This window comes from Scomber scombrus, chromosome 3 (assembly GCF_963691925.1).
Source record: "Scomber scombrus chromosome 3, fScoSco1.1, whole genome shotgun sequence".
NCBI classification, from domain to species: domain Eukaryota; kingdom Metazoa; phylum Chordata; class Actinopteri; order Scombriformes; family Scombridae; genus Scomber; species Scomber scombrus.
Window position 1 is genome coordinate 25,728,053 of NC_084972.1, and position 24,761 is coordinate 25,752,813.

Here is a 24,761-nt window from a genome sequence, read left to right on the forward strand (position 1 = left end):
ATTGCACCTGGCTTTGAATGTCATATTTCACAAGCTAGATACAATAACACTCCTCTAGCAGGTCTCTCAGTTTATCTTTTATACAGACATTTTGCTATTATCAAGATTAATGTTTTGTTTTGATTCTGTTGTCTTTTGACTTTCAGTGTTTGCCATATGCTTCACTGAAAATAATGTGTGATTGTGCTGATATTGATAATTAATAATGAGATATCTAATGTATCATATTCTGAATGGTGTGGGCAGTGTTTTTGTTGTTTTTTTGTTTTTGTTTTTTTTTCGGTTTAAGGTGGTTTACTATTGTCTTTGTTACTATTGTGCATTGCAATTTTATACTTCAAAGTAGAGGTTGGACTATGTAACCAAACAAATGTATCTAACAATAAAAGACGCATGGTGCCTTTGGGGGCCATTTTCCCCAGAAAACTTATTAAACATGTTTGTAAATTTGTTTTGTCCACGATGGTTCTTTTCATACCGATAATACATGTGTCATGTGATACCAAATATTGTGATAGTGCCGTCCACAAGTTGCAAGCTACTCTTTTTACTAAATGAAAGTTGTAGCTGAGCATTTATCCCATGTGGTTCCAGGTGTTGCACCAAATTCTGTGACCCAATTAGAGTTTTTGTACTGCTGAGAACATTTTACACATATTTTAAAGCACCTGTTCCCCAAATTGTGCCTCTAAAGTATTGACAGCATATAAGGTCACATCTTTTAAAAAATGTAAAGGACAAAAAAAAGCCTCCTAGATACATAAAGCATCACAAATGTTGATAGCTGTGTTAGCAGGATGTGTGGTGTACAAGTCTGCATGGACCTCTGACACTGTTCACCTGTCAGATCAGGTGATGTCTGATCAGATTTCAATGTATTTAAATCTGTGTGAGCCTCTGTGATACAGTATGATTACAGCAGTGGGATGCTAATCCTAATCAGGTCATGGGGTCGAGTCTAACACCTGTAACTCCTGTAGCCAATGGTGGGTCATAACTGTACATAAACTAAATGTTGAAGTTTTCCTCCACTACATGTATCTGACAGATACAGTGACTGGTTTCTTTTCAGATTCAATATTTTACAATAACTATAATCAGATGAAACAACTGGTTCTCAAACTGTTTGCCTTGTATCCCTTACAAAGAAAGCTGTGTCCAGTGTCAGGTTTGTCTCCACCAAAGAGACATTCCCTTTTAAACTTCTAAGACCCTCTGTGATACAATATGATTACAGCAGTGGGATCCTAATCCTAATCAGGTCACATGTTTGGGTTTAACACCTGGATCTCCATGAGAATCTCTTGCAGCAGCGGTGGGTCATAACTAAATGCATATTTTGAAATACTTGTATTTTGCTTGAATATTTTCATTTTCTGCCTTTTTTAAACTTATGTTTCACTACATTTCAGCAGGATTGAATGCACTTCTTAGGCCTCCACTACATTTATCTGACAGATACTAGTTAGGTTCAAGATTCTGATTTCACAAAAACAAAATCACTAAAGATGAAACCAGTGGTTATCAAACTTTTTGGCTTGTACCCCTTACAAATAAAGGTGTGTCCAGTGTCAAATTTGACACATTTCCTCTCTATACTTCTTAGACAGTTTAAAGGCCAAAGTGGTCAAATTATCCAATGTTTACCAAGGAATTGAATATAAAAGAAAAGGCATTTGTTTACCAGAATTTTGTTTTCTTTTTTCCTTCCCCATTATCACCTCAGGACCCCCTTAATTTATTTTGTGACCCATTGGAGGGGCCTGACCCTAGGTTTGCAACCACTGGATTACCTATCTGAATATAAAGTAGCTAAAACAAGTCCACATTTACAAGCTACGGCAGTAAAACTCTACTTACACATCAGTAATCACAATTCAATAATGTCATATCAGTCTAAATGGCCAATGAGCACTCTAAATACATATTTCCAATAGTAGCACTGTACTTACAGCACCACTCAAATGTATTCGATACTTTGGACACCTACTTACACAGCCTGGAGTGGTGTTTTCAGTCATTGTCCTGTTAAAAAACAAACAAACAAACAAATGTCATCTGTTAATTAACCTCACAAAGCTGGTTAAAATATTGCTGACAGTGTCCAAAGTTGTCATCAAAGCAAACAGTGGCTACTTTTCTATAAAATAGACTATGACACTTTTTGCTTTGTTTACCTTTTTTTGTTGTTGCTGTGTGCATGATTCCATATGTGTTATTTCATGGTTTTAATCTCCACAATACTGTTCTGCAATGAAGAAAATTGTAAAATTAAAGAAAAATCCTTGAAAGAAAAGATGTGTCAAAACTTGACTGTAAACAGGATTTTTCATACAAATGAGTGTTAGGCTAATTGTAATGTGTTTTTAAGTTCTAGTAGTGGTGTTTAAATTATTGTGGTAATAAAGGATGGGATTATTTCTCCCACCCATGGATGTATTCATTTATAAGAGCTCTTGTAGCCTAACATCCATGCTTCTACCATTGCATGTTGCAAACAGGCTTTAACTGGTTGAAACAACATCTCCCAGAATTATTTGAGGCTAAAACCAACTCAAACCGGAAACTGATGTCAAACTAACGAAAATATCACCGGATGTTGAGTGAAAGTCTTCGCAATTAAATGTTTGCATAAAAAGAAGTGATTCTTTTTTACTTGAAATCTATTTTTTTTTGTCATATATCAATTTAAGACACTGCTTTTCCCAACCAAAATGTGTCCTACACATGTATTTAATGTGTACAATCTTTTAAAAACTGAAGCAATTGAAGTTCCTGTTTTATTTTGATAGGATTGAACAACACAAGCCTATTTCTTTCCTAGGATGGCGAAAGTCATGACCCGCCTTACTCTGCCTCTGATTGGCTAAAACTCGTTCTCTTCGTCGCTTGTATTGGTTACATTTAGGTATGAGGAGTTAGATTAACCAATCAGAAGCAGAGTATGGCGGGCCATGACTTTGCCGTCCTAGGAAACAAAATACCTCGTTTTTGCAAAGATTTTTTAGCGCAGCTGCCTTTTCCGCCGGCAGGGAAAAGAAGACACTAAAGTCAGTGTTTGTTATCTGAGATGCTGGTCAGCGGCTGTTTAACCTTTGTAATAATTAACTGGGGTTTATAATACCAGCTAGCTAGCTCGGTGAGATAACACGAAGATTTTTTTTCACCCAGAGCTAACATTACGACACCGTAACTAACAGCAGTCTAAGTCCATCTCTGCAGCGGTGAAACACCCCTTTAAACGGGCCAGTTCACTTCAGCTGACATCAACAGCTTCGTGAGGTGAGTCAGATTGTGATAATATAATAAATAATCAGGTTATCAATCAGCTGAAACTGGAGGTGCTGAAGCTAACATTGGTGCTGTTTAGCTGCTGTTTACATAACGTTAGCCTCACTCGCTACCTGCAAGTGATTTGATATTATGCAGCTGTTTCCTCTGCAGATACTGACCCCTCACTCACTAAACATTTCACTTAAGGAAGGATAACAGTGTATAATGTCGAGGCATTCAGCTAAAACTTGTACCCATCTTGTCAACCAGCTGTTCTTGCCTCTGCATTTCTTTGCCCCCCAAAAAGCCACCAGACATGATTATACAGTATGTGACCTGATTTGGCTGTGAAAGATAAGGCTCATGTTGTGACTAAATTAAGCCTCTTTTTATTTGAGTTGAGTGTAGGTGACTTCATGTTGATACAGTGTTAAAGTGCACTGCCCGTGTTATAAACTGTCACCTGTCTATATTTATTTATTTAATGTTTATTTGTGACGGGACAAGTATTTAAGCATGACTTCATGCCACATACCATTACATTTATAGCCTGAGCTTCTTTGCAATACCTATCGTTTAATGAGCTTATAACATACATAAATATCAGCTGTAAAATGCCTGTGAAACTGCACTAAACTCAATAATACATATGAACACATTAAAACGCATACAGTGTATATGTACTACATACTATATTTGACCTTATATAGCATATACTTTATACATACGATGTAAAATATATACAAAACAGCATAAAACACAAACAAACTCATCAATAAACTGTAATTACTTTTACATTGTAGAAGTTTGTTTAGTCTTTTCACTGATTGATGCAGCGTCCCTCCCTTTACACACACACACACACAGATACATTCATACACATGTATTTACATGTTTAAGTAAATGATAGTCTACACATGTAATTGCAAGGAAATGTATGAGGTTGCAACTAACATGTACTTTCAGTTGATTAATTGAAAAATTACTTCTTAATCACTTGATTAGTGAAAAATGTTGGTCACTGTTTCCGAAAGCAAGAAGACCAAGATGATTATCTTGAATGTTCTTCTTTTGTGCTGATTAACCGTCCACAACTCAAAGATATTCAGTTTACTATCATAGAAGACTAAATAAACTAGAAAATATTCACATTTGAGAAGCTGTAATCAGAATTTTCTTTCTTAATAGATGAATTTTTTGTCAATTAATTCAGTGGTTGGCAACAAATCGACAAATCGTTGCAGCTCTAGAAATGTCTTTATTTATTTTTATTTTTTCTGTGTATTTGGAGCCAATGAATTGACAATTTTTGCCTGTTCAAAACAGCTGTTACCCCTGACTCTGCATTGCTTCCCTTTTTTCTCTCCAGACAGAGCAAAGCCAAGTCAGCACTGTGTGACCGGTGTATTGTTGCACTCTCAGGAGAAACAAGTGAATGCAGTTGCCCCTTGACTTTGTCTCCTTTTTAAAAACAAAGAAAAACTCACCAGCATTTGGCTGCTGCATGACATAATTAGTCCTGCCAGATCAGCTCTAACACACACAACACTTATTTTCAGACTTGACTAAAGGTCTTGATGAATTATTCTACAATACAGAAAAACTAATATCTTTACTCTCTTTATTTTAAACATAATGTAGAAACAGCTCTTTTTCTTTCACTGTTTATTATTTTTTTTAAAAACAGTGAAAATTAGCTGATTACTTAATACAGTTCAAGAATAAGAACTGACCCATTGTCTGGTTGCAGTCTGCTTCATTTGCAAATGTTGGCGCTAACTGTGCAGTTTTCTTTTTTGTGTGTCTTGTGATAGTCACATTGTCACACCACTTTATGATGATGTTTATGACTTGTGTTTCCGGGAGGTTTTTATGCACTACCAAGACATTGAGATAATAAAACAAACATCAAGCGCAGACAGCAACTTCTAACAATCACTTTTATGTCATATTAGGAGCTGTCCCAGTCATCCCACCTGATCTGACATTCCATCACCTCATCTACTGATCCACTCACCTGCCAGCATGGCTAACACAGACTCTGTCCGTGTTCGGGTCTTCTCTCTGAACTGCTGGTTTGTAGTGATTTTTAATGTGTTGGGTCTTAATATGTGCATGCAACAACACTTTGTTCATATACTCACTGTGTTTTCTGGGTGGTTTTGTTTTTTCAGGGGGATCAGATACCTTAGCAAACACTGTCCTCAGCGCTATGCCATGATTGGAGATATGTTGTGCAAGGAAGAGTATGATCTTGTCCTACTACAAGAGGTGAGTGGAAGCCTTTTTCAATGGATATTAAGTCAATCAGTAATAATCTTATTTAGTTTTGGTGCATTTTGCATAAAAGATCATCCTAAAAGGGGATATGTTATGAGTTTTCTGGTTTTTGTATAATTTATATGTTGTTATGATGTCAGATATCTATGTTCAACATGGTAAAACTTAAAAAAAATAAAAAATTAGATTATTATATGTAGAAATGCTTCCTGCAAGTCAAAAGTAGTGAAATCCTACTGCAATAGTTCATTTCGTGATTTGTTAATATAGCCTTCAGAGCTGCCGAACATCTGCCGATGGGCAGCTTCATAGAGCTGGCCAATCAACACAGTGTAGCCTTATCGGGAGGGGGGCTTTAAAGAGATAGGAACTAAACATCCCATTTTAGACAGAGCCTGAACTGAGGGGCTGCATGAAGGGTTAATATAAGATAAATGAGGAGTTTTTGAACTGTAAATCATTCAAAGAGCTCCAAATGAAAAATATAGACCAGTTTATGTGCATAACATGTCTCCTTTAAGTCATTAATCCACCTGTTGCCCAATAGGAACTATTTTAATGATGCATGATATATTTTTGTCTTCAGGTGTGGAGTGAGAAAGACTATCTCTCCTTGAAAAAGAAACTTTGCTGTATTCATCCTCACTCACATTACTTCAAAAGGTAATGATTTTACTCTTATCCCAAATTTGCTGTGCAGTCTTTTCTCAACCTCGTACCTGTGGATATCGTTCAATCCGTTATTAAAATTCATGAGTACTTTCATTTGTCATATCTTCAAAAGACTACCAAAGTGCCGGAGTGTCAGGAAAATGTACTTGCATGGCACTGAACCATCTGAAAATTTTAACTGAAGCCCATGCACTACCTAAAGGATTAACGTAGTGCTTGGCAGCTTAATTCTTTCTTGACCTCCATACCAAAGCACAAGACTGAGATTAATCAAAGGCCCTACCTTTCTAATCTCCTGCACAGTTCACAAAAATGTCAACTCTAGTAGATAAGTTCTCACATCTCCTGGAGATAACACATAATTACTGTAGCATAATGTAAATCTACGTGGAAACCAGGGATCTGGCTTGTTTTATTAAACAATTATCACATACTGCTGAAGTTCATGTTTAGAGTGAAGCATATATTCTGTTTATGTCTTTGTTTTTTCTCTCATTATTCAGTGGGGTCATAGGCAGTGGACTGGCCATTTTCTCCAAACACAGAATCCATGATACATTTCTTTATCGCTACTCACTGAATGGTTATCCATACATGGTAAGTCTGGAAGGGCTGAGGCAAAAACAGAAGTGTCTTTTTTTACTCACAAGTATACTCAGGCAGAATGAGGAGGGATAGAAGGATTGTTTTGAACATTTATGGATCACAATGCATTAGATTCACAAGTTTAACATTAAATGATTAACATGTAGTAACATATTTCAATAGCAGATAGGCATATGTGTTGATCACCTTTTTCTCTTGTCACATGTTAAGGCTCACCATGGAGACTGGTTTGGAGGTAAAGCTGTTGGGATGGCCGTCTTAAACATCGGCAAGCTGACTGCAAACGTCTATGTCACTCATGTAGGTTTTCCATAACAGCCTTTGTAATCCCTACCTGTGTGTTATATCCAGTTGTTGATCAAAGAGCTAATGTCCCTGTGTGTTGGTTATAGCTGCATGCAGAGTACTGCAGAGACAAGGACTCTTATCTACCTCACAGAGTGGTTCAAGCCTGGGAGCTGCAGCAGTTCGTTCGGTAGGAGATCTTTGCATGTAAATTCTCTAGTTTACTCTGGTGTATATTTGCATGTTATTTTCATGTGAATCTCACCTGTTGCAGCTGACGTGTATAAAACAACTCTGCATTGTCTACAAAGTTTTATTTAGCAACACAAATATTTAAGTAAAGTTTCATCCTGATGTTGCGTTGTAATTTGGTTAATAATGTGTTTTTCTCTGCCTGTTAGTCACACCTCTGCTGGAGCAGATGTGGTGATTCTTGGCGGTGACCTCAACATGCATCCTCAGGACCTCGGGAACAGACTGCTGAGGGCCTACACTGGACTCCGAGACTCTTATGTAGAGACTGCTAAGTTCGATGTACGTACTGATTTTGTGTCCTAAAAGTGATTCAAGGAAAATTAATTTTTGTTTAAAACTGATTTTGTAATTTTGGCATTTAACATTTCATTAGCTTTGTAGTGAATTTCTACAAAATGACATTAGTAGACAGTTTTGCAGTGGAATCTGAAACACGATCATTGCCAAGTAGATTTGTACTTCCAACGAATTTGGCTTGGTGTACAACAGAAGGTGAGAGAAAATACACGTACCTATGCAAAGTAAGAGAAATACAACTAGTAGGTGTCATAAATAATGTAAATTGAATATATAAAATAAAACCAGCTGGTCAGAGTTTAAAATATATTGTACTGTACAAGATATTGACAGGGAAAGTGTAAATGCTCACAATGTGCAAATGTAATAATACAATGCACCATGTTGTATGTGACAGATTTGAACCAAGTCTCATTTTTAGCTACATTGTGAAGATGAAAATTAACATTCCAATAATGCTCGTTAAAGTTCCACCAGATGTTGTAGATGAATATCTAAAGCATGTTTAATATGGACATATTGGATAGTAATTGTAATGTTGTTGTTTTTTTTTACTTACAATATACAGCGTGTAGATACTGAAGTGAAATCAGGGATTCATTTTAAATCTCTCTGGTCACTCCTCTGTACAGTTGTATTCAGCTGCGTTATTGTAGCTTCATATTAAAATATTTGAGCTAGTAATTTAAAGGTTATTATTTTTAATTATGATGGCAGTAAAGGCTATGAAAATAACAGCGAAGTGTGAGAAATAAAAATAATTGTCTTTAACTTAAACACTTCTTTTCTTTTCTGTTGCAGGGATGTGAGGATGGTATAACTCTCATAGCAGACAACCCTTTTATCAGTAAGAAAGAGCTTGTTCCTTTCGAGAATGGAATCCGAATTGACTACATCCTGTTCAAGGTGGGTGAGAGCTTTGTTTCATCACACCTGCTGTATTTTTATCTCTCTGTTGTAGTCATCAGATGTTATAATACTGTATGTTTCAACTCAAAAATTGCATTTCATTTGTTTTTTGTTTTTTGTTTTATTTGCAGGGTTCTTCCAAATTGGATATTCATTGTGATTCCATGTCCACCACCAAAGGCTCCGTCCCCGGCCATCCTTTCCCGTACTCCGACCACGAGGCTCTGACGTCTGAACTGAGACTTGACCCACACACTCCAGCTGAGACCGGAAGTGACGGGCAGTCTAAGGATCAGGACTGTGCTGCAGGTATTATTCTATGGCACCTTACAACTTTAGACTTGTACAAAACATTCAAGTCTTCCCAGATTTTTTGACTCACTATTTTCTCTCTATTCTCTCGTGTCTCAAAGGGAAGGGCGCTGAGTTGGTGGACATTCTGACAGAAGCCCGTACGGAAGTCAAAGTGGGCTTGCACTGCGCTGAGAGGATGCGCTACACAGCAACACGCACCGGAGTGATGGGGTTGGCTCTGCTGATTCTGGAGCTGGCCATCGCAGCCGTGCCCTGGTTGGCCCTTGGAGCAGAACAACCTTTCCCTCGTACTTCCTTTTACCTGCTGGCCGCGTTGTGCTTCGCCATCCTGCTTACCACCTTTCTGCTGTACATCTTCTACACCATGGAGCTGAAATCACTTCAGGGGGCTGAGGACCAGATGAGGCTGGCTATAGGTAGTCTGCAAGAGAAGCTCAGAGGTTTTCCTCTGGCTCAGCCCCACAATGCCCAGCGGAAGCCCCCAGAGGGTGATGAGCCCACTGCCTTCGATCCAGAGGAGTAGTACAGGAGGCAGCTGGGTTTAGTGAAATGACACCTTTAAAAGTTTGAAGGTGTCGTTGCTTCTGTGAATGTGTTTGATGCTCTTGAGATTTAGATTTGTACTTCAGAATGAACCATAATTGAAGGATGTTTCTGGAAGTAGTGCAGGACACATGCTTTGACATTTTTATACTTTTTATATACTCGTCTGTAACCTTGTATGAACCCTAGATTTCCCTCTATGCACCTTCACACATAAGCTTCCTATTACACAGTAAGATACACCTGTGCTGATTTGTGTTTTAAGGTCCTAAATGTGAGCATTTGTGTTTTTTAAGCCTCAGGTCCGACTTGCATTCCATCCATCGGTAGTTTCAGTGGGATCAGATATTTCTGGTTTTTTTGTTTCCGTTTTTTTGTAATTTGCTGCAGTCCACATCACAATCACGGTGGGTCCAGACTGTGTTTGCAGATTTACTTACTTAAATATGTACAGAAATTAGCCTGATGATCCCAACTGCACAGAAGACCCAGACTCTCTGAAGGTTGTACTGTAGGTTTATATTTTGGTCAGTAACAGATTTATTTCTGCAGGACAGATTGCTGAGAGCTTCCAGTAACACTTAGAGACAATATCCTCATGTACCAGTATTCAGTCTATTATATTATAGGAAAAGGGCAAAATATCTATCTACATGTCTTCCCCCCCTCATGTTCACTCTCTCGCACTGCAGTGTTTTTTATGTTACAGAGACAATCCTACTACTCCTCTCTGTAACCCAAAGTAAAGCAGAATGTATCATGTAAACTCTTAACTTTAACTTTATTTGATCGGATAAATGGCTTTTACAAAGAATCATGTATGATGGAAAATTAAAAATACCTAATATATATTTAGTGTACACTACACTAATCCAATTCCTTTTTTTAAAACTAGGAAACTACTGAATGTTTCATATTCACAGCTCCACTGTAAGACTGACCGCTAGACTGCTAGAGACAAACAATGATTGATCATCTTTAAATGTGTTCTCGACTGTCAGCACAATGTTGGAAAAGTACTTGTTTTTATGAAGGTTCATATAATTTCAGATGACACCTGATATTCATTCCAATTGAAATTGTTATGGGCATGATTATGAAAACAGTAATAAAGAATTTATATTGGTGATTTTTGACTGAATTATTTGTGTGATTTTTACAAATATCAAGTGTTCATTTACAGATCTGCACATTCACCACTAGAGGGCAATCTAACTACACCTGACAAGTGAACTTTCTTAACAAGAACAGACTGATGTCAAATCACGTGAGAGGAGACTACAGCCAAATTGACTACAGGCCAGCTGGCACACATAAGCCTTGAGGGCGAGAGCACCTATGGGTGTGGTAGATTTTCAGTTTTTTTTTTTTTCAGCACATATTATAATAAAACACTTATTCATACCAAATAATAATTGTAAAAAACATAATGCGCAGTGACATTCCCACACAAGGTTTAACCCTCACATACTGTTCATATTCTCACCCATCACAGTATTTCCTCACATAATTAGTCTCTATACCAAACTTCTAAAGCACAAATCATTCATAAAGACCTCATCAGTCATAGATACACATGATTTATCTTATTTATTTATAATGAAGCTTTCAGAGAGCAGATAGTTTATTCTTTAGTTTTTCTGATAAAAAAAAAAAAAATAAAAACACTAAACTATGGTCCAATGATTCAACAATTTATATTAAATGTAAAGTTTTGAATGAATGTCAGATATATTTCCTTTTTTTCAAATAATCAAATATCAGGCTAAAGGTTAAGCTCTACCACAAATGAAAATGTTATGTTAGTAGAGTTGGACAAACATTTCAGGCTATGAATCAATCTACAAGTACATTCAATAAATATGCTGTATGAAAAATATACTGACACCTGGAGAAAATTGGCTTGAAGCTACAACTTTTTAAAAACCTTTTTTCAAACCATTCAAATTTATCTTGTGACCTTTTTGAGGGAGCTCAACCCCTAAGTTGGGAACCACTGGACTAAACTGCCAAACCAAACTCCACCTCAACCAATGTAATAATAATAAAGTGACTGCTAACATCTCTTGTTGAAAAGACCCAGACAGACTCTGTCCCTGAGTCCAGGCCCCGATTATGTGCACATTTTTCACCCTTAGTTTAGCTTAACTTAGTCCCATGTGACATAAGAAGAGGTCAAATCTGAATGGCTTGTAGAATCACAAGAGTAGCTACAGAACAAACCAGACCACATCAAACTGACTGGGTGGTCTTGTTTCACAGTTTGTTAGTGGCAGTTTGTTAGTGGTAACATCAGACACCCAAATATATGCACACAAGCACTAAAAAAAGTCCTTTTAATATTGAATATCTGACACCTAAATCCAGTCAAATATTAATGTTTATTTTTGCTTCATGTCAAAGCTCCACAGCATACTGACGCTACAGTAACATTTCATTAAAATGCTTTACAAAATAGAACTTGCATCTCAGGCTTTATTTGATGTTTCCTGTAGTGTTTTTATAGTAGCCTATGTTGTAATATTTAACGGAGTCTCTGTGCAGTCTCAGTGTTATTGTGGCTCTGCTGTGGTAGGACGCTTTTGAGAACCTCTCTTTATGTACTTTTTGCACTCGTGCACAACTGCATTGTCTTGTCAGTTAGGTATAATCTTGACTATGTATTTAATTGTCATGTACTGTATTGCTTGACTGCAGCTCTATGTGGCACTTTTGCCCAACAAAGATTTCCCTCAGGGCAATAAGTTTTATCTTATCTTATCTTCAGTGTGAACCGCATACTGCAGATGTTGTGGTGCAGGATTTGAGCTATTTATCAGCAGTTCTGATTCATCAGTTTTATATCATGGAAAGGCACAGTAACTGTAACTTAGTATTTTTACATTGTTGTATTTGTCCTTTTAAGGATTTGCATATTTCGCCCTGTCATTGATAATACATTGTATTAATGTAAAATGATCTCGAATGACACATAACTAGCTCTTTTATGATGTGGTTGGTTGAGTGTGGCACCAATAGTACCTGTGTTGGGTAGTTTATAATGCATGAAACTTTTTGATAAGATGAGATAAAGAAATGTATTGTCATATGCATATAAAAACACGGAGGTTCAGACAATGCAATGCAATTCTCACAACAAACACATCACACACATAACAAAAGATGCATACAACAATTGGTTGAAATTTAACAAGTAGAGTACTCTAAAGTAAGAGTAAAAAGTGTGATATTTAACCCTGAAATTACGTGGCATGAGATGGAAATGCTGAAGAAAAGATAGGTAACTCCAGATAGTACTCGAGTAAATTGACTTAATTTCCATCAGTTGGGGAAATGGTTTAACCAGCTGCACGTTTGTATCATTTAATCGACGGGTATTTGTCAAAGCAAGAATTGTCTCCATGGATTATGTCCAAGAAAGCAAAGAGTGTAAATGCCAAACAGCAGTTCAGTCATGTAGCTCTTTTGTGCGTAGAAGGGCGCGGTCAAACCGTGCAGGACAAGGTAGGGCAGGGCAAGGTGCGCTCTTATTACCTAACACATCACCGACGCTCCGCATCTGACCGTACAAGCCTCAGCTGGATCATCATTGAGCCACACAGACAGTTACAAAAAAGAAAAGAAAGAAAGATGAGTCTGGATCCGCTCAAATCGGTAATTTCCATCGGGAATGTGGACGACACGTCGCTGGCTCTGCCGTCTGTAACGAAGTGCAGATCAGGACAGCAGAGAGTCCTGGAGCAAGTGCAGAGTATCAAGAGGACCAAATCCAGACATTCCAGCAGCAGCAGGACTGGATCCACTTCTTTATCTCCAACAAGTAAGACAGTCCAAAGTCTGCGTTGGATTTTTAAACGGCAATTATTAGTCTTATTAGTTTCCCCAGATATTATTAATATATAATCTGATAATAATTGGCACATATTATAGGCTATAGAAAAGTTCTGAGACAATTTAGCTCGAACTTTAGTTGGTTCACACATATAAGGAACTTACACATTGGATAATAAACTGCTTTTTTTTTAGACTCAATATTTTTTACTAGTTTTTTTAATTTAATCTAATTTAAATGTTTACTAGTATTATGCAAAATAAATAAATAAAAATAAAACAACGTTTCCGTAGTTTATTCATGACAGTATGATGAGGGTTTTTAAACAGTATTTATATATTTAACACTTTCAAATTTAAGAAGATTTTTTAAGTATGATGAACAGTTAAAACAAATCTAATTAATTGAAACATTTAAGATATCGTCTTCTTTTCTGGTTAAAGTTTTCTGAGAGTGATGAGGGTTGCTTTGGGGGACTTGTGACCTCAGTATTTCTAAAATACTCCCAACAGCCCTAAACTTTATACTTTTTTATAACTTTATTTTCACTTTATTAACTGTATCAACATACTTTAGAATATTATACAGAATATAATAAAGTAAGTAGACATACTTGCAGTATTAAAAATAATTAGAAAAATAGAAAATACATAGAAAAAATACATTTATAGAATCAGAATGAATAGTTTTAAAATCAGAATAACAATGTGGTACTGTAGCTTTATTTTAAAATAATTAATTTTAAGGTCCACCATGTCCTCATGACACCTTTTAAAAATATGATACACATGTTCATTGATTTAGCATTAAACATTAAGGCTACGTTTGTTTTGACTCAAAAGCAGACATGGACACACACAGAAAGGGATGGATACGATTGGATAGTTTTAATAAGCCAACTGGTTCACCAGCTGGTGATGGTGAGGGGCAGGCAGGATGTGGAGGGGTTTTATGGTGGAGATTGGTTGGTAGCTGGATGAATCTGGCGTAAACTGGCTGAAGAGTGAGTCTGCGTCGGTGTAGAAAGAGAGAATGTGGTGGAAGAGAGTTGGCACTGGAGACTGGGTTGACACAGGAGAAGTAGGGTTAGTAAACTAAATGAAGTGATCTCAAGAAAAATAATTAAATATTAGAGCACTGAATGGCCGAGAGAGAGCAGCTACCACGGAGCTGACTGAACAACCTGTGTGGTGAGAAGGAGAGCCATAGCACTTTAGCTGTGAGTTAATGAGTTGATTGCAGACAGGTGTGGCAGCCGCACCCACACACACACACACACACACACAGAGACACACACACACACAGAGACAGGAGAGGCAGAGACAGAGGAGGAAACAGAGAAACACAGGGAGAACCAATGTAGACCCCAGCCAGAGCCTTGACATTAACAATATAATATACAGTAGTGACAGTCCACATAGGCTGTCACTAAGTCATATTTTTGGGCCTCTGTTTCCTGCTAACAAAGTGGTGACGGTGGTTGACTTTCTGATTCTGTGTTTTTAGGATTTTAATTATTCTTTCAATAGCATAAGGACAAAACCTTTTGAGCATAAACCATAGATCAGGCCGAGGTACTGAACAGGTGACAGTTTTTCCCCGGCAATAAATCAATGACAGTGATCTCAGGTATTTGCTGTTTGATAAGAGCTGATAACTCTCAATATGTCTCTGTAGGTCCTTTGTCTGACTACGTGTTTGCAGATATTTTCAAGTCAAGCACCCCCAATGGAAGCGTCTTCTTGGGAAATGGCTTTTCAAAAACTGTGAGTAACTTTTTTAGCATTCACTATCACAACATTAACTGGAAATACTTTTCTGGTTGAATTATCATCACAGTGTTGCAGCAGAGAAAGTGATGTGAGTTTGAGGTTTTAAGGACTGACAGAGTCAGCCACTATTTGATGAATCACTGTTACAGTAATAACACAAGAAACGCCCACAACAATGTGCATTTTCCTTTGCTAAGTATGGAGGCTGACTTATTCTTAAGGGATAGGTTCACAGTCTTTTAAATCTGGCTTAAAACAAGGTGTCCAAATGAACATAGAAGCAGGTTTTGCTTACTGTAATCATTCCTCCTGTTCATACTAACCATTAGAAGATCCCCTTCAAATGTGCTTACCATTTAATATTTATCTGAAGATATTATGAGGCTTCAGCAGTTTGGGTTAGTCAAATAAAGTTGATATATTCTGTGGTTAAAGTTGTTTTAGTAAACATTTTCGTCTCTGTGTCTTGACTGTAAGGGTTTCCCTGTTGAACTGTGCTGGAAGTATAGTCACAAAAAGAGGGATGTTGGCACTAAAAAGACTGTAATGTTGAAATAAACCTTTAAATACATTTTTGCACTGAAGGAGGAATTGTGAATTGTGTATATTAATCTAATGGGCAGTATGAACAGAAGGGATGATTAGCAAGAAATTCATGTGTCAATTTTTGTTTGGATACCTGACTGTTGTTTTAGGACTGACTTGAGAAATTGTGAACCTATCCTTTTTAATATTAATAAACAGGGAGTCAAAAATCGCTTTTCTCCCTTTTCTTTCTCAAAAACAGTTTCCAGAATCTGTGAGATTATTTCTGTCTCCTCACACAAACATTTGTTTACCATTCACTCCCACAGTAGCTTCCAGATGTCCATATGACCACACTGGAGGGCTGCATAGTTCTTTCACATTTTGTTCTTTCTCACTGCCAACTTCATGTCATGTCAGTCACTTTGTCTCTGTGCTTCATTGCTGATGAAATAAGCTTTCACGAGACAGTATTACTTTTCATTGAAAACACATGTATTCTTTGGCTCTGCAGCTCAGCCAAGAGAAAAACAATAACTGGCATAAAATCAGCATCTCCAAGGGATCCACTGTGAAGAGGAGCACAGCAGCCTCAGCCAATCATTATGAGCGGAGTTACGCCCCCGTCATCTCCATGGTGGCTGGTAAAATCGACACCAGCCGCAGTGAGCCTGATCTGGCCCGGCAGTTCTCAGTGCCAAAGCGCTCTGCTCCTCCGCAGAGGCTGCTTTCCAACAAAAGCACCTACAGGACAGAGAAGAGCAGCAGTCAGTTTATAACAAGCTCCTTGCCCCAGACTGCGAATTTCACAGGTCCGACCAAGGCTAACAAACAGTTTGTGGCCAGCCAAATTAACACGTTGTCCAAAGCACCTTCAAAGCCTGTGGTCACTGAGTCTGCACCCAAGGGCAAAACAGACTCTGGGTGAGTAAGAAAATACAGTTCTCTCTCCCTAACATGCTTCATTTTTTGTGTTTGAATGATCTAAATGAACAAATAAAGCTTGTGTGCTCTCAGTGTTTATAAATTGTATTTTGTGTACAGGTCAAATGGGAACAGTGGAGTCGCTGATATCACCATGAAAGAGGCTGTGGAGTATCTTTCTAATGACGATGAGACTTATAAGCACTGCGGTGCCTCCTACATCCAGCACAATGCTTTCATTGATGAGAAGGCCAAAGAAGAGGTGATTTAGTTTGTTTTCTTATTGTCAGTTTCCTTATCATTTCCATCTGAGTGTAACCAGGCATTCAGTTTAGATATTCAGATGACAAAGGTGGGAGGGGAGCTTGGCTTTCAACAGAATGGTAAACATATTTTCTTGCCAAAATGAAAGTGATATTTATTTATTATAATTTACACAGTTGTAAGTTGCAGGCGGTATTTCAGCCTTGCAGCTGATTTCTTTCAAACAAAGTCTACCCCTACAAAAACAGTTGTCTTTGCACACCAGTAAACAGACAGGAACATTGGAGACAAAGCAGAAAATTCAAAACAACAAAATCACACACGTGGGAAAATGTCTGATGGAGGTCACTTGACAAATAAATTATACATTTTTCAAGTCAAGGTGCTGACAGTATGAAGAGCGCCTGCTATTTCTCAAACAGAAGTATCATTTAACTCACTGTAAATCATCATATAAAATAAAAGCTTCTAATGAAACCAACAATTCTAAATCATTACTTGAAATAATTCCCTCTTGTGTTATTGTTATTGTGTTCCTCAGGTGTGCTAACTCCTGAAGCCCTCTTGTCTTGCAGGTGTTAAGGCTCAAGGGGATTCCTCTCCTGGTTGGTCTGCTGAGCAGTCCCAGTTTAAGTGTCAGCCAGACAGCCTCGGCCGCCCTCCGCAACCTGTCCTTTAAAAACAGCAACAATAAGGATGCGATACAACGCTGCGGCGGCATCACGGAGGCTGCAGCTCTGCTACGTGATACCAACTCTGTAGAGATACAGAAACAGCTGACAGGTACAAGCTTCATCAGCATCAGCAAACACACAACTAACCATGCAAACAAGACAGACAGAGCACCACTTGTTTACAGTTACACCATAATCCTGTTCAGATCCTACTGTGAATCACAAAGCCACCCATGACTGTTTTTGTACTGTAAAGTGTTATTAGTATTTGAAGCACATTGCCAAAAACATTACGCTTTTTTTCTATCGACGAGTCTAAATGCTGCATTAGATGTTTAAACTTATATATAAAACAAACTCAAAAACATATTAGTGGGAATAATATCTTATCGACTGGACAATCAAACTTTTGGATATAATAGTGAAAAATGTACAAGCTTTAAATCTTTAAAATGACCATGCTTTCCTTTATAATCCTAAAATGAGCAGTAGATGAGTATTTGATCAGTGTTCTGCTGATGTCAAACAGCTCAGGTTTTCTTTTTCTTTCCAGGTCTCCTGTGGAATTTGTCCTCCGCAGACAGCCTGAAGCCAGACCTGCTGAAGAGTGCTCTGCCTGTCTTAATGGAGCGTGTGATCCTGCCTTACACAACAAGTTCTAACCGGACCATCAGTAACAGCCGAGACCCTGAGGTCTTCTTTCACACCACAGAATGTCTGCGGTAAGAAAATAATGTAACTGAGCACTTGATATCATTTCAGTGCTTTCAGTTTTATTTAACCAAAGCTGTAAATCCGTTGTTTTATATCAGTATAATGCTTTAGCTCGGGATGTTATGTGTGAAAAAATCAGAGGGGTGGTGGAGGGGATGTATTTGAAACATTTTTATTCCTGAAAATAAATCAAAATCACAGTGGGCCATTCTGGACTATGGAATCCTATTAGGCTATTTTCTTGCAGCTGTTACAGTAACATTTATAAAATAATTTTGAACTTTAATAAAACAATTAGAAAATATGGACTTGATCACTGCATTTGCATTAAAACAAATTTAACTCATCAAGTAGTGTGACATTTTCACTCAGTGATGTCAAGTTAATGCTTTGTCCTTTTCTCATGCAGAAACATAAGAGATGTGATCATTTACAACAAAACTGACTAGCCTTGCAATAAACATTATTATTATTATTATTATTATTATTAGTAGTAGTAGTAGTAGTATAGATTACATATCATAACCATAGACAAGATACAAACTCATTTGCCAGTTTATTATGTACGACTTCTTAAAATTAGGTCTAATACAACAGCCCTGCAACAAATGCAACTGTTATGAATATTACAATGTTTTAAAAGTTTTAATGAAACTGTGGGACCCTTACATATATTTTCTTTATACTGACTTACATTGTTTCTCATATTTAATCTACCCTCATTAATATAAATAATTTTTCTGACTGTACATATATAGCGATTATCTTCCTTATGAGCCTGCCTGCAACCCATAAAGAGGTTTTTTTTCCGTCAGGGTTGCTATCTTTGAATAACTTCTTCAACCTCAGGAGGGTTAGGCTGCAGGCTCTTTGCTGTGGCTGACATTTATGTGTTACTGTAATGTGCATAATGAAACAGGATCCTCAAGTAAATGATTGATGTATAATGTGTTTTTATACATCACATCTATAAAACCACAGCTACCAGCGATAATCTTATTGACTACATCAGCAAACACACGCATGCTATGTAAAACAGTTGACGTATTTCCTGTATCATTCTGGGAAAGCTGTAATTTTTTTCACTCCTCTGACTGTACAAGATTACCATTGTTAATCTCAAACAAGATTTTTCTTTAAATCAATTCTTGAAAACTTTGCTGCAAGGCTCTTTAATAATTGTTTCTAAATGAAAAATAAACAGAGTGTCTGACTGCATTTATAGGCTCCTACTACTAAGACTAATATAAAGACAATAATAGACATAAAAACTTGATGGCAAGTTGATAGCAGTGATTCAAATCTTAATAACAGTGCTTTTAGCGTGATTGCTAATGATATTGCTGTCTACACTGTAATGTATGAAAACATGAACAGATCTCTCATATTTTAATCTCAACAGAAACCTGAGCAGTGCAAAGCAAAGCAACAGGCAGGCGATGAGAAAATGTCGAGGTTTGGTTGACTCTTTAGTCAGCTATGTGAAGGACTGCGTGGAAGCAGGCAAACCAGATGATAAGGTAAGTCGTACAGTTTGCTTATACTAAACAAACCCAACTGAGTGTGTGTGTGTGCCATATGTCAGTCATGTGGAACGTTAATAAAAAAAAAAGGAACATTTGTTATTGTAGTATAGAGACACAGTTTAATTTTTAAAGTTAGTCAATCTTTGCTGTTAAGTTAATCAGTTGATCTACAGCAACCCAATGTGGATGTGCTGTTTCTGTTGCACAGAAAACTATTTTATATTGTGTAACATTTTATACAGTTTATACAGGGTAGTAACCTTTTATACAGTTTATACAGGGTAGCAACCTTTTATACAGTTTATACAGGTTAATTACCTTTTATACAGGGTAATGATTTGCCTAATACAATTTTGGCAGCATTACGTATAATTAAATTAAGTGATTAAAGGTGCAATGTGTAAGAATTACAAACCTTGACAAATCCAAACAAAAAGGGGGCAGCAAATCCCCCCCCCCCATCACCCCACCATCATTATCACTCGTTGAACATAGCATAAAGCTTACTGTTATAGTGAGTCTGTACATCGTCGTCAAGATAAAAAAAATACTACAGAGACATCAGAGCCAGCGCTACACTTCAAAAGAGCTGTCAAAATCAAAGAACGATTGCAACACAGTGATGAATGAAGTAATAACTAAATGGCCCCTATCGTAGGTGTAAACCATAAAACTACATTTTATTAATTGCATGTCATTTCACAAAGTAAGAATCAGGCAGAGACATAATTTATTGATCTTATATTTTAACATTGATCCAGCTTACGATGCTAAATGGCTCATGCGAGCTTTCACATAGCTGGTGCAGTTCATCAGATTTTTTAGCTGAGATGGTCAGCTGATGTCTCCTCAGCCAGTGTCTGCAGCTAGATGTTTTTTTTTAGTCTCCAAGCAAATCAATTTTCAGGGACCACAAAGTTACAGCAACACCTGCACAGTTTGATGCAATACAGTAAAATAAAATGAGGTGCAATAAAATCTAAGTGCAAACATCTTTAAAATATTAAGCATTATCACTACAACAATAGTAGTATCAAATGTAAAGCTACTTTGTTGGCTTGCATTATATTGTATGGATGTTGCTATTTCTGTGTTTATCCCCCGTGTACATTTGATCAAGTAATTTTGTTTTTGTATGTCAGGATGCATGAAGCCATATTATGAAACACGTTTCTCATGTTGTTCTACCTGTTGAAACAGTCCGTTGAAAACTGTGTGTGCATCCTGCACAACCTGACATTCCAACTGGAGGCTGAGGCTCCGGCTCTGTTCAGCAGGATCACAGCTTTGGCCCAGCCTGCCAACAGGAACCAGAATCAAGACGAGACCGGCCCCATCGGCTGCTTCAGTCCACAGAGCAAAACGTCAGAACACGAGGTAAGATGAGGAAAATGCATGACAGAAACAAGCATACATACCGATGTGGGCTGAAGCCCAAGAGATACTTTTACTTGTGACAACTCATCAGAAGTATTTGGAGAACAGTAGCTACAAGTACGTGTCAGTTTTACAAGACTATACCTGACAGTGTGTATCTTTTCATGAGTACAAGTTGGTTTTTGGTTGCACTAACATTATGGCAATCACAATAACATTCAAGCATTTCAAAAGGACGGGGTGACAGTGTGGGACATACAGAATAGGGACAGGATTGCAGCATTTTCTCTTTTTTGCATCACAGACTGTAACTTACAAATCATTCGGATTCATTTTATAAGACTGCAAAAATTCCACAGTGTAATTCTAAATTTCATACAAAGATCGAAATGTTTTATTTTTCACAAGCTCATACACTATGTGCTGGGAAATGCATGCTGGTGTGCTTCTGAGGCTCGGTTAAAGAGGCAAATTTGATAAAGAATAATGAGAATAAGTGTAAAACTAAAAATTTGAAAAAAAATCAACATATGTAATGTATTCAAATATGGACATGCTTAAGTACAAATATACAATTGTGCAGGACAATGATCCAGACAAAGCAGATGATATACTATCTTGTTCACCTCCCTTTCGTTTCCAGCACCACTTTGACTTCCCTGTCGTTGAGGATCCACAGCCTAACGGGGCAGGCTGGCTGATCCACTCCAAAACTCTGCAGAGTTACCTGGCTTTACTGGGCTCTAGCCAGCAAGAGGAAATACAGGAAGCCTGTACTGGAACACTGCAGAACCTCACTGCACATGAAGGCATTGTAAGAAAAAAAAAAATCTGTCTCGTACTGAATAACAATTTAAATTGTGTTGTTGTACTTTGTCATAGTACACTGTGTAGTAAAATTGTACAATTGAGACTAATATGTGATTATTTTGACATTTTCCTCCCTGTAAATTTGTAACAACTGAGATTAGGAGTTGAAAAGTTTTTCTCTATTCACAGGTATCCAGTGTAATGAGTCAGACCATTGTGCAGAAATTGAATGGCTTACAGGTTATCAGTCCCCTGTTAAAGTCAAACAAAGTCAACTTGCAGAGAAACACAGTGGCTTTGGTGCGAAACCTGACCCAGAACCCAAACCTGCACAGTGCCATCGGTAAGAAGCAGATACAAGACAAAACATGCACTGTGATGCTTTACCATACAGTTTGTATTGTTTGCTAAGATCAAATAAAATGATTTAAATCCAACCATTTCATTTCACATTAAATTATACATTAGATGTAGATGTTATTTTAAATGAATAACACAAGACGGAGAATTATTAGTTTCGGACAAAAATGATCTTAAACAATCATCTGCAGTTCTGCAAGTGTTGGCATGTATTAAACAGTCAGTGAGTTTTGTTTGATTTGTTTTTGTAGCACGTAGAGTCCTCCCAGACCTGCTGGGAATCGTCAGCGTAGGCACAAAACAGGGGAACGAATCTGATGACACTCTGGCCATGGCCTGCCAGACTGCCAACTGTCTGCTCATAAAGGAACCTGAGTTGGGCAGGCGCCTGCTAAACAATAACCTGATAAACTCACTGAAAGATCTCAGCAAGAACAGGTAGGGGCAGAAACAGAATGTGCCTGCATGAGCACAAAAACAGATAGATTTGTTCAAGATGTGGGGAAAACCTATGACTCATCAGGGATAATATTTTTAATGAATGCTTCACTTGAACAACTGTTTTTCTGTCTAGATACTTCCCCAAAGCCAGCAAGGCCGCATCACTGCTTCTCTACAACCTCTGGTCAGATAAAGATACACAGAGCTTCCTGAAAAAGGTGAGTAGAGGCTTAATCCTCGGTTACCTGATTTGTCAAGATTTGGGTGTGTCTTCTCTGTTTGGTACTTTTAGTTCAAAAGTCCACACCTCTCTCAGGCATTTATAATAAACGGAGTAAGAAAAGTTGACAGATTAGGCAGTGATCTCAAGAGATGCGCATTGAATGTGAATGAGAAGTTGAAGCCAAAAGCAGAGGAATCTTGTAGCTCAGGTTCAAGGAAACACTTGCAGAACACATACACAAAGCCACGTTAACACGATGCATCATAAGAACGTTTTGCACATTTCAGTTCCCACACTCAGTTTGTCAGTGTGTCACTTACTGTATGTTCTGTGTAATTACTGAAATGAAACACTGATTTATGTTTAACTATCTGTCCTGCAGCAAGGAATGAGCAAGTCCTCATTTGTGAATGATATCACCACGGCCGTGCACAAGTCGGCTCAAGTCATCTATTAATTTGACTGCTTAAATGGATCTCTAAAAGGTCATTTACAGAAGTAACCAAACTGCAAGTCTACTGCACACCTATGGACGTAAACACACCTGAGGCTGAGCGGCATCTTCTCTCATTTCACAAAGACTTAAGAGTTTTTTTTCTTTATGTGTTGCTTCCATCAAAAAAGGATTTCAGAGCTCTCTATATGCTGTAAGGTGAAGATTAAGATGTAACATGTTTGCAACCATGTTTTCATTTCCTTTATAGTTTAGCTTCTTTTAATGTACACTTTATGTATGTGCTTGCATTCTGAAATCTAGCAGCATCCATTTGCTCTATCCAATAATAATACACAGTTTGGGTTTTGCTTTTAATTGACACGGAAATTGCTGCTTTAATATCAAATCTGTGCAATAGCATTGTATAAAATGTATTAGGAGTTTATAAAATGTAATTTTGGTGGCAGAATGTTCTGAAAACCTGTGCCAGAGTTTCTATGGTTACTATAAAAACAGTGACATTGTCTGAAGCAGATTTGAGTGTTTACATTTTGTAAAGGCAACTTGTATGTTGGTGTATCCATCTTTTTATGTGTGTGATCTTGAAATTATGTGTATTGTTGCAAAAATTGAAAATAAAGTTGACAGAAATCCTATCTTCAAGTTGTAGAGGTGAGTTTGGATTCCGTATTTGTGAAACATTACAGTCACAGCTGATGAGGCATGAGGTGTTTTTGATTTGTCAGACATGGCTCACATCTTGTCACCGCCATGTTGGTTTTGCCTGCAGATTTTGACATGCTTCAGGGCAGATTAGCAACACATGGGTCATAATCTGTTTACTCCACCCTTATAATTTGTTTTCTGAGTCGCAAGAACTAGCTTTTAGAGACTGACACGGCATATATTATGTAATTGTTGACTAGATTTGACCTATGATCTTCTGCAGTTCAAACCACATAATCCACCCCATAGTTATGAGGGAATCTGGTGATCATGGGTGATATTTAAATATATGAGGCTTGTGGCAGGGTGGAGCTTTTTTCATAATCATTCAATTTTACACGGATAGATTTATGTGCTCATATGCGATCATTTATAGAAGACTGGTAATGTTGCGGTGTACTCGCATGGCTAGATGATTAATATAAAAATCTAAAGACCTAAAAAAAAAAAAAAGCCAAAATGAACTGGCTTGAATTTGCTGATTATTTGCACACAAACTAGATTATTCTTCATTCTGGTAAATAAGGCTGGACCTTGTTAAAGAAGAAGGGTGAGGCTTTTATAAATATCATGGAGTTGGTGCCTATGTCAAAGTTCCCATAAGTGAAGGAAGCAAAGACCTAAGACAAAGCGGACACTATTTCTGGTTTGTGAAATAAAGATTGTTTTAATTAATTCCAATCACACAATCGTACACACTTAAAACAAATAATTCAGTCTCA

The 24,761-nt window shown here is 37.4% G+C and overlaps 2 protein-coding genes across 3 annotated transcripts; both read left to right on the forward strand.

The window, feature by feature from the left end:
* Window positions 1-3,123: 3,123 nt before the first annotated feature.
* smpd2b (sphingomyelin phosphodiesterase 2b) lies at window positions 3,124-10,562 on the forward strand. 2 transcript variants are annotated; one of them, XM_062415894.1, is made up of 12 exons: window positions 3,223-3,282; window positions 4,643-4,704; window positions 5,229-5,348; window positions 5,448-5,544; window positions 6,140-6,216; window positions 6,729-6,822; window positions 7,042-7,131; window positions 7,224-7,306; window positions 7,518-7,650; window positions 8,470-8,574; window positions 8,709-8,886; window positions 8,991-10,562. In XM_062415894.1, the coding sequence occupies exons 3-12, from the start codon at window positions 5,299-5,301 to the stop codon at window positions 9,413-9,415; spliced, it is 1,332 nt and encodes a 443-aa protein (XP_062271878.1). In that variant the 5' UTR covers window positions 3,223-3,282; window positions 4,643-4,704; window positions 5,229-5,298; the 3' UTR covers window positions 9,416-10,562. The 2 variants fall into 2 exon arrangements, with proteins under 2 accessions (XP_062271876.1, XP_062271878.1); XM_062415892.1 differs by lacking the exon at window positions 4,643-4,704 and having other exon boundaries at window positions 3,124-3,282.
* Window positions 10,563-13,065: 2,503 nt separating this feature from the next.
* On the forward strand, window positions 13,066-23,419 carry pkp1b (plakophilin 1b). Its single transcript, XM_062416213.1, has 13 exons — window positions 13,066-13,255; window positions 14,945-15,033; window positions 16,079-16,488; window positions 16,609-16,750; window positions 17,328-17,535; window positions 17,980-18,148; window positions 19,543-19,660; window positions 20,867-21,043; window positions 21,687-21,857; window positions 22,043-22,196; window positions 22,465-22,651; window positions 22,788-22,872; window positions 23,260-23,419. Exons 1-13 carry the CDS (start codon window positions 13,066-13,068, stop codon window positions 23,332-23,334), a joined length of 2,175 nt encoding a protein of 724 aa, XP_062272197.1. The 3' UTR covers window positions 23,335-23,419.
* Window positions 23,420-24,761: the final 1,342 nt, after the last annotated feature.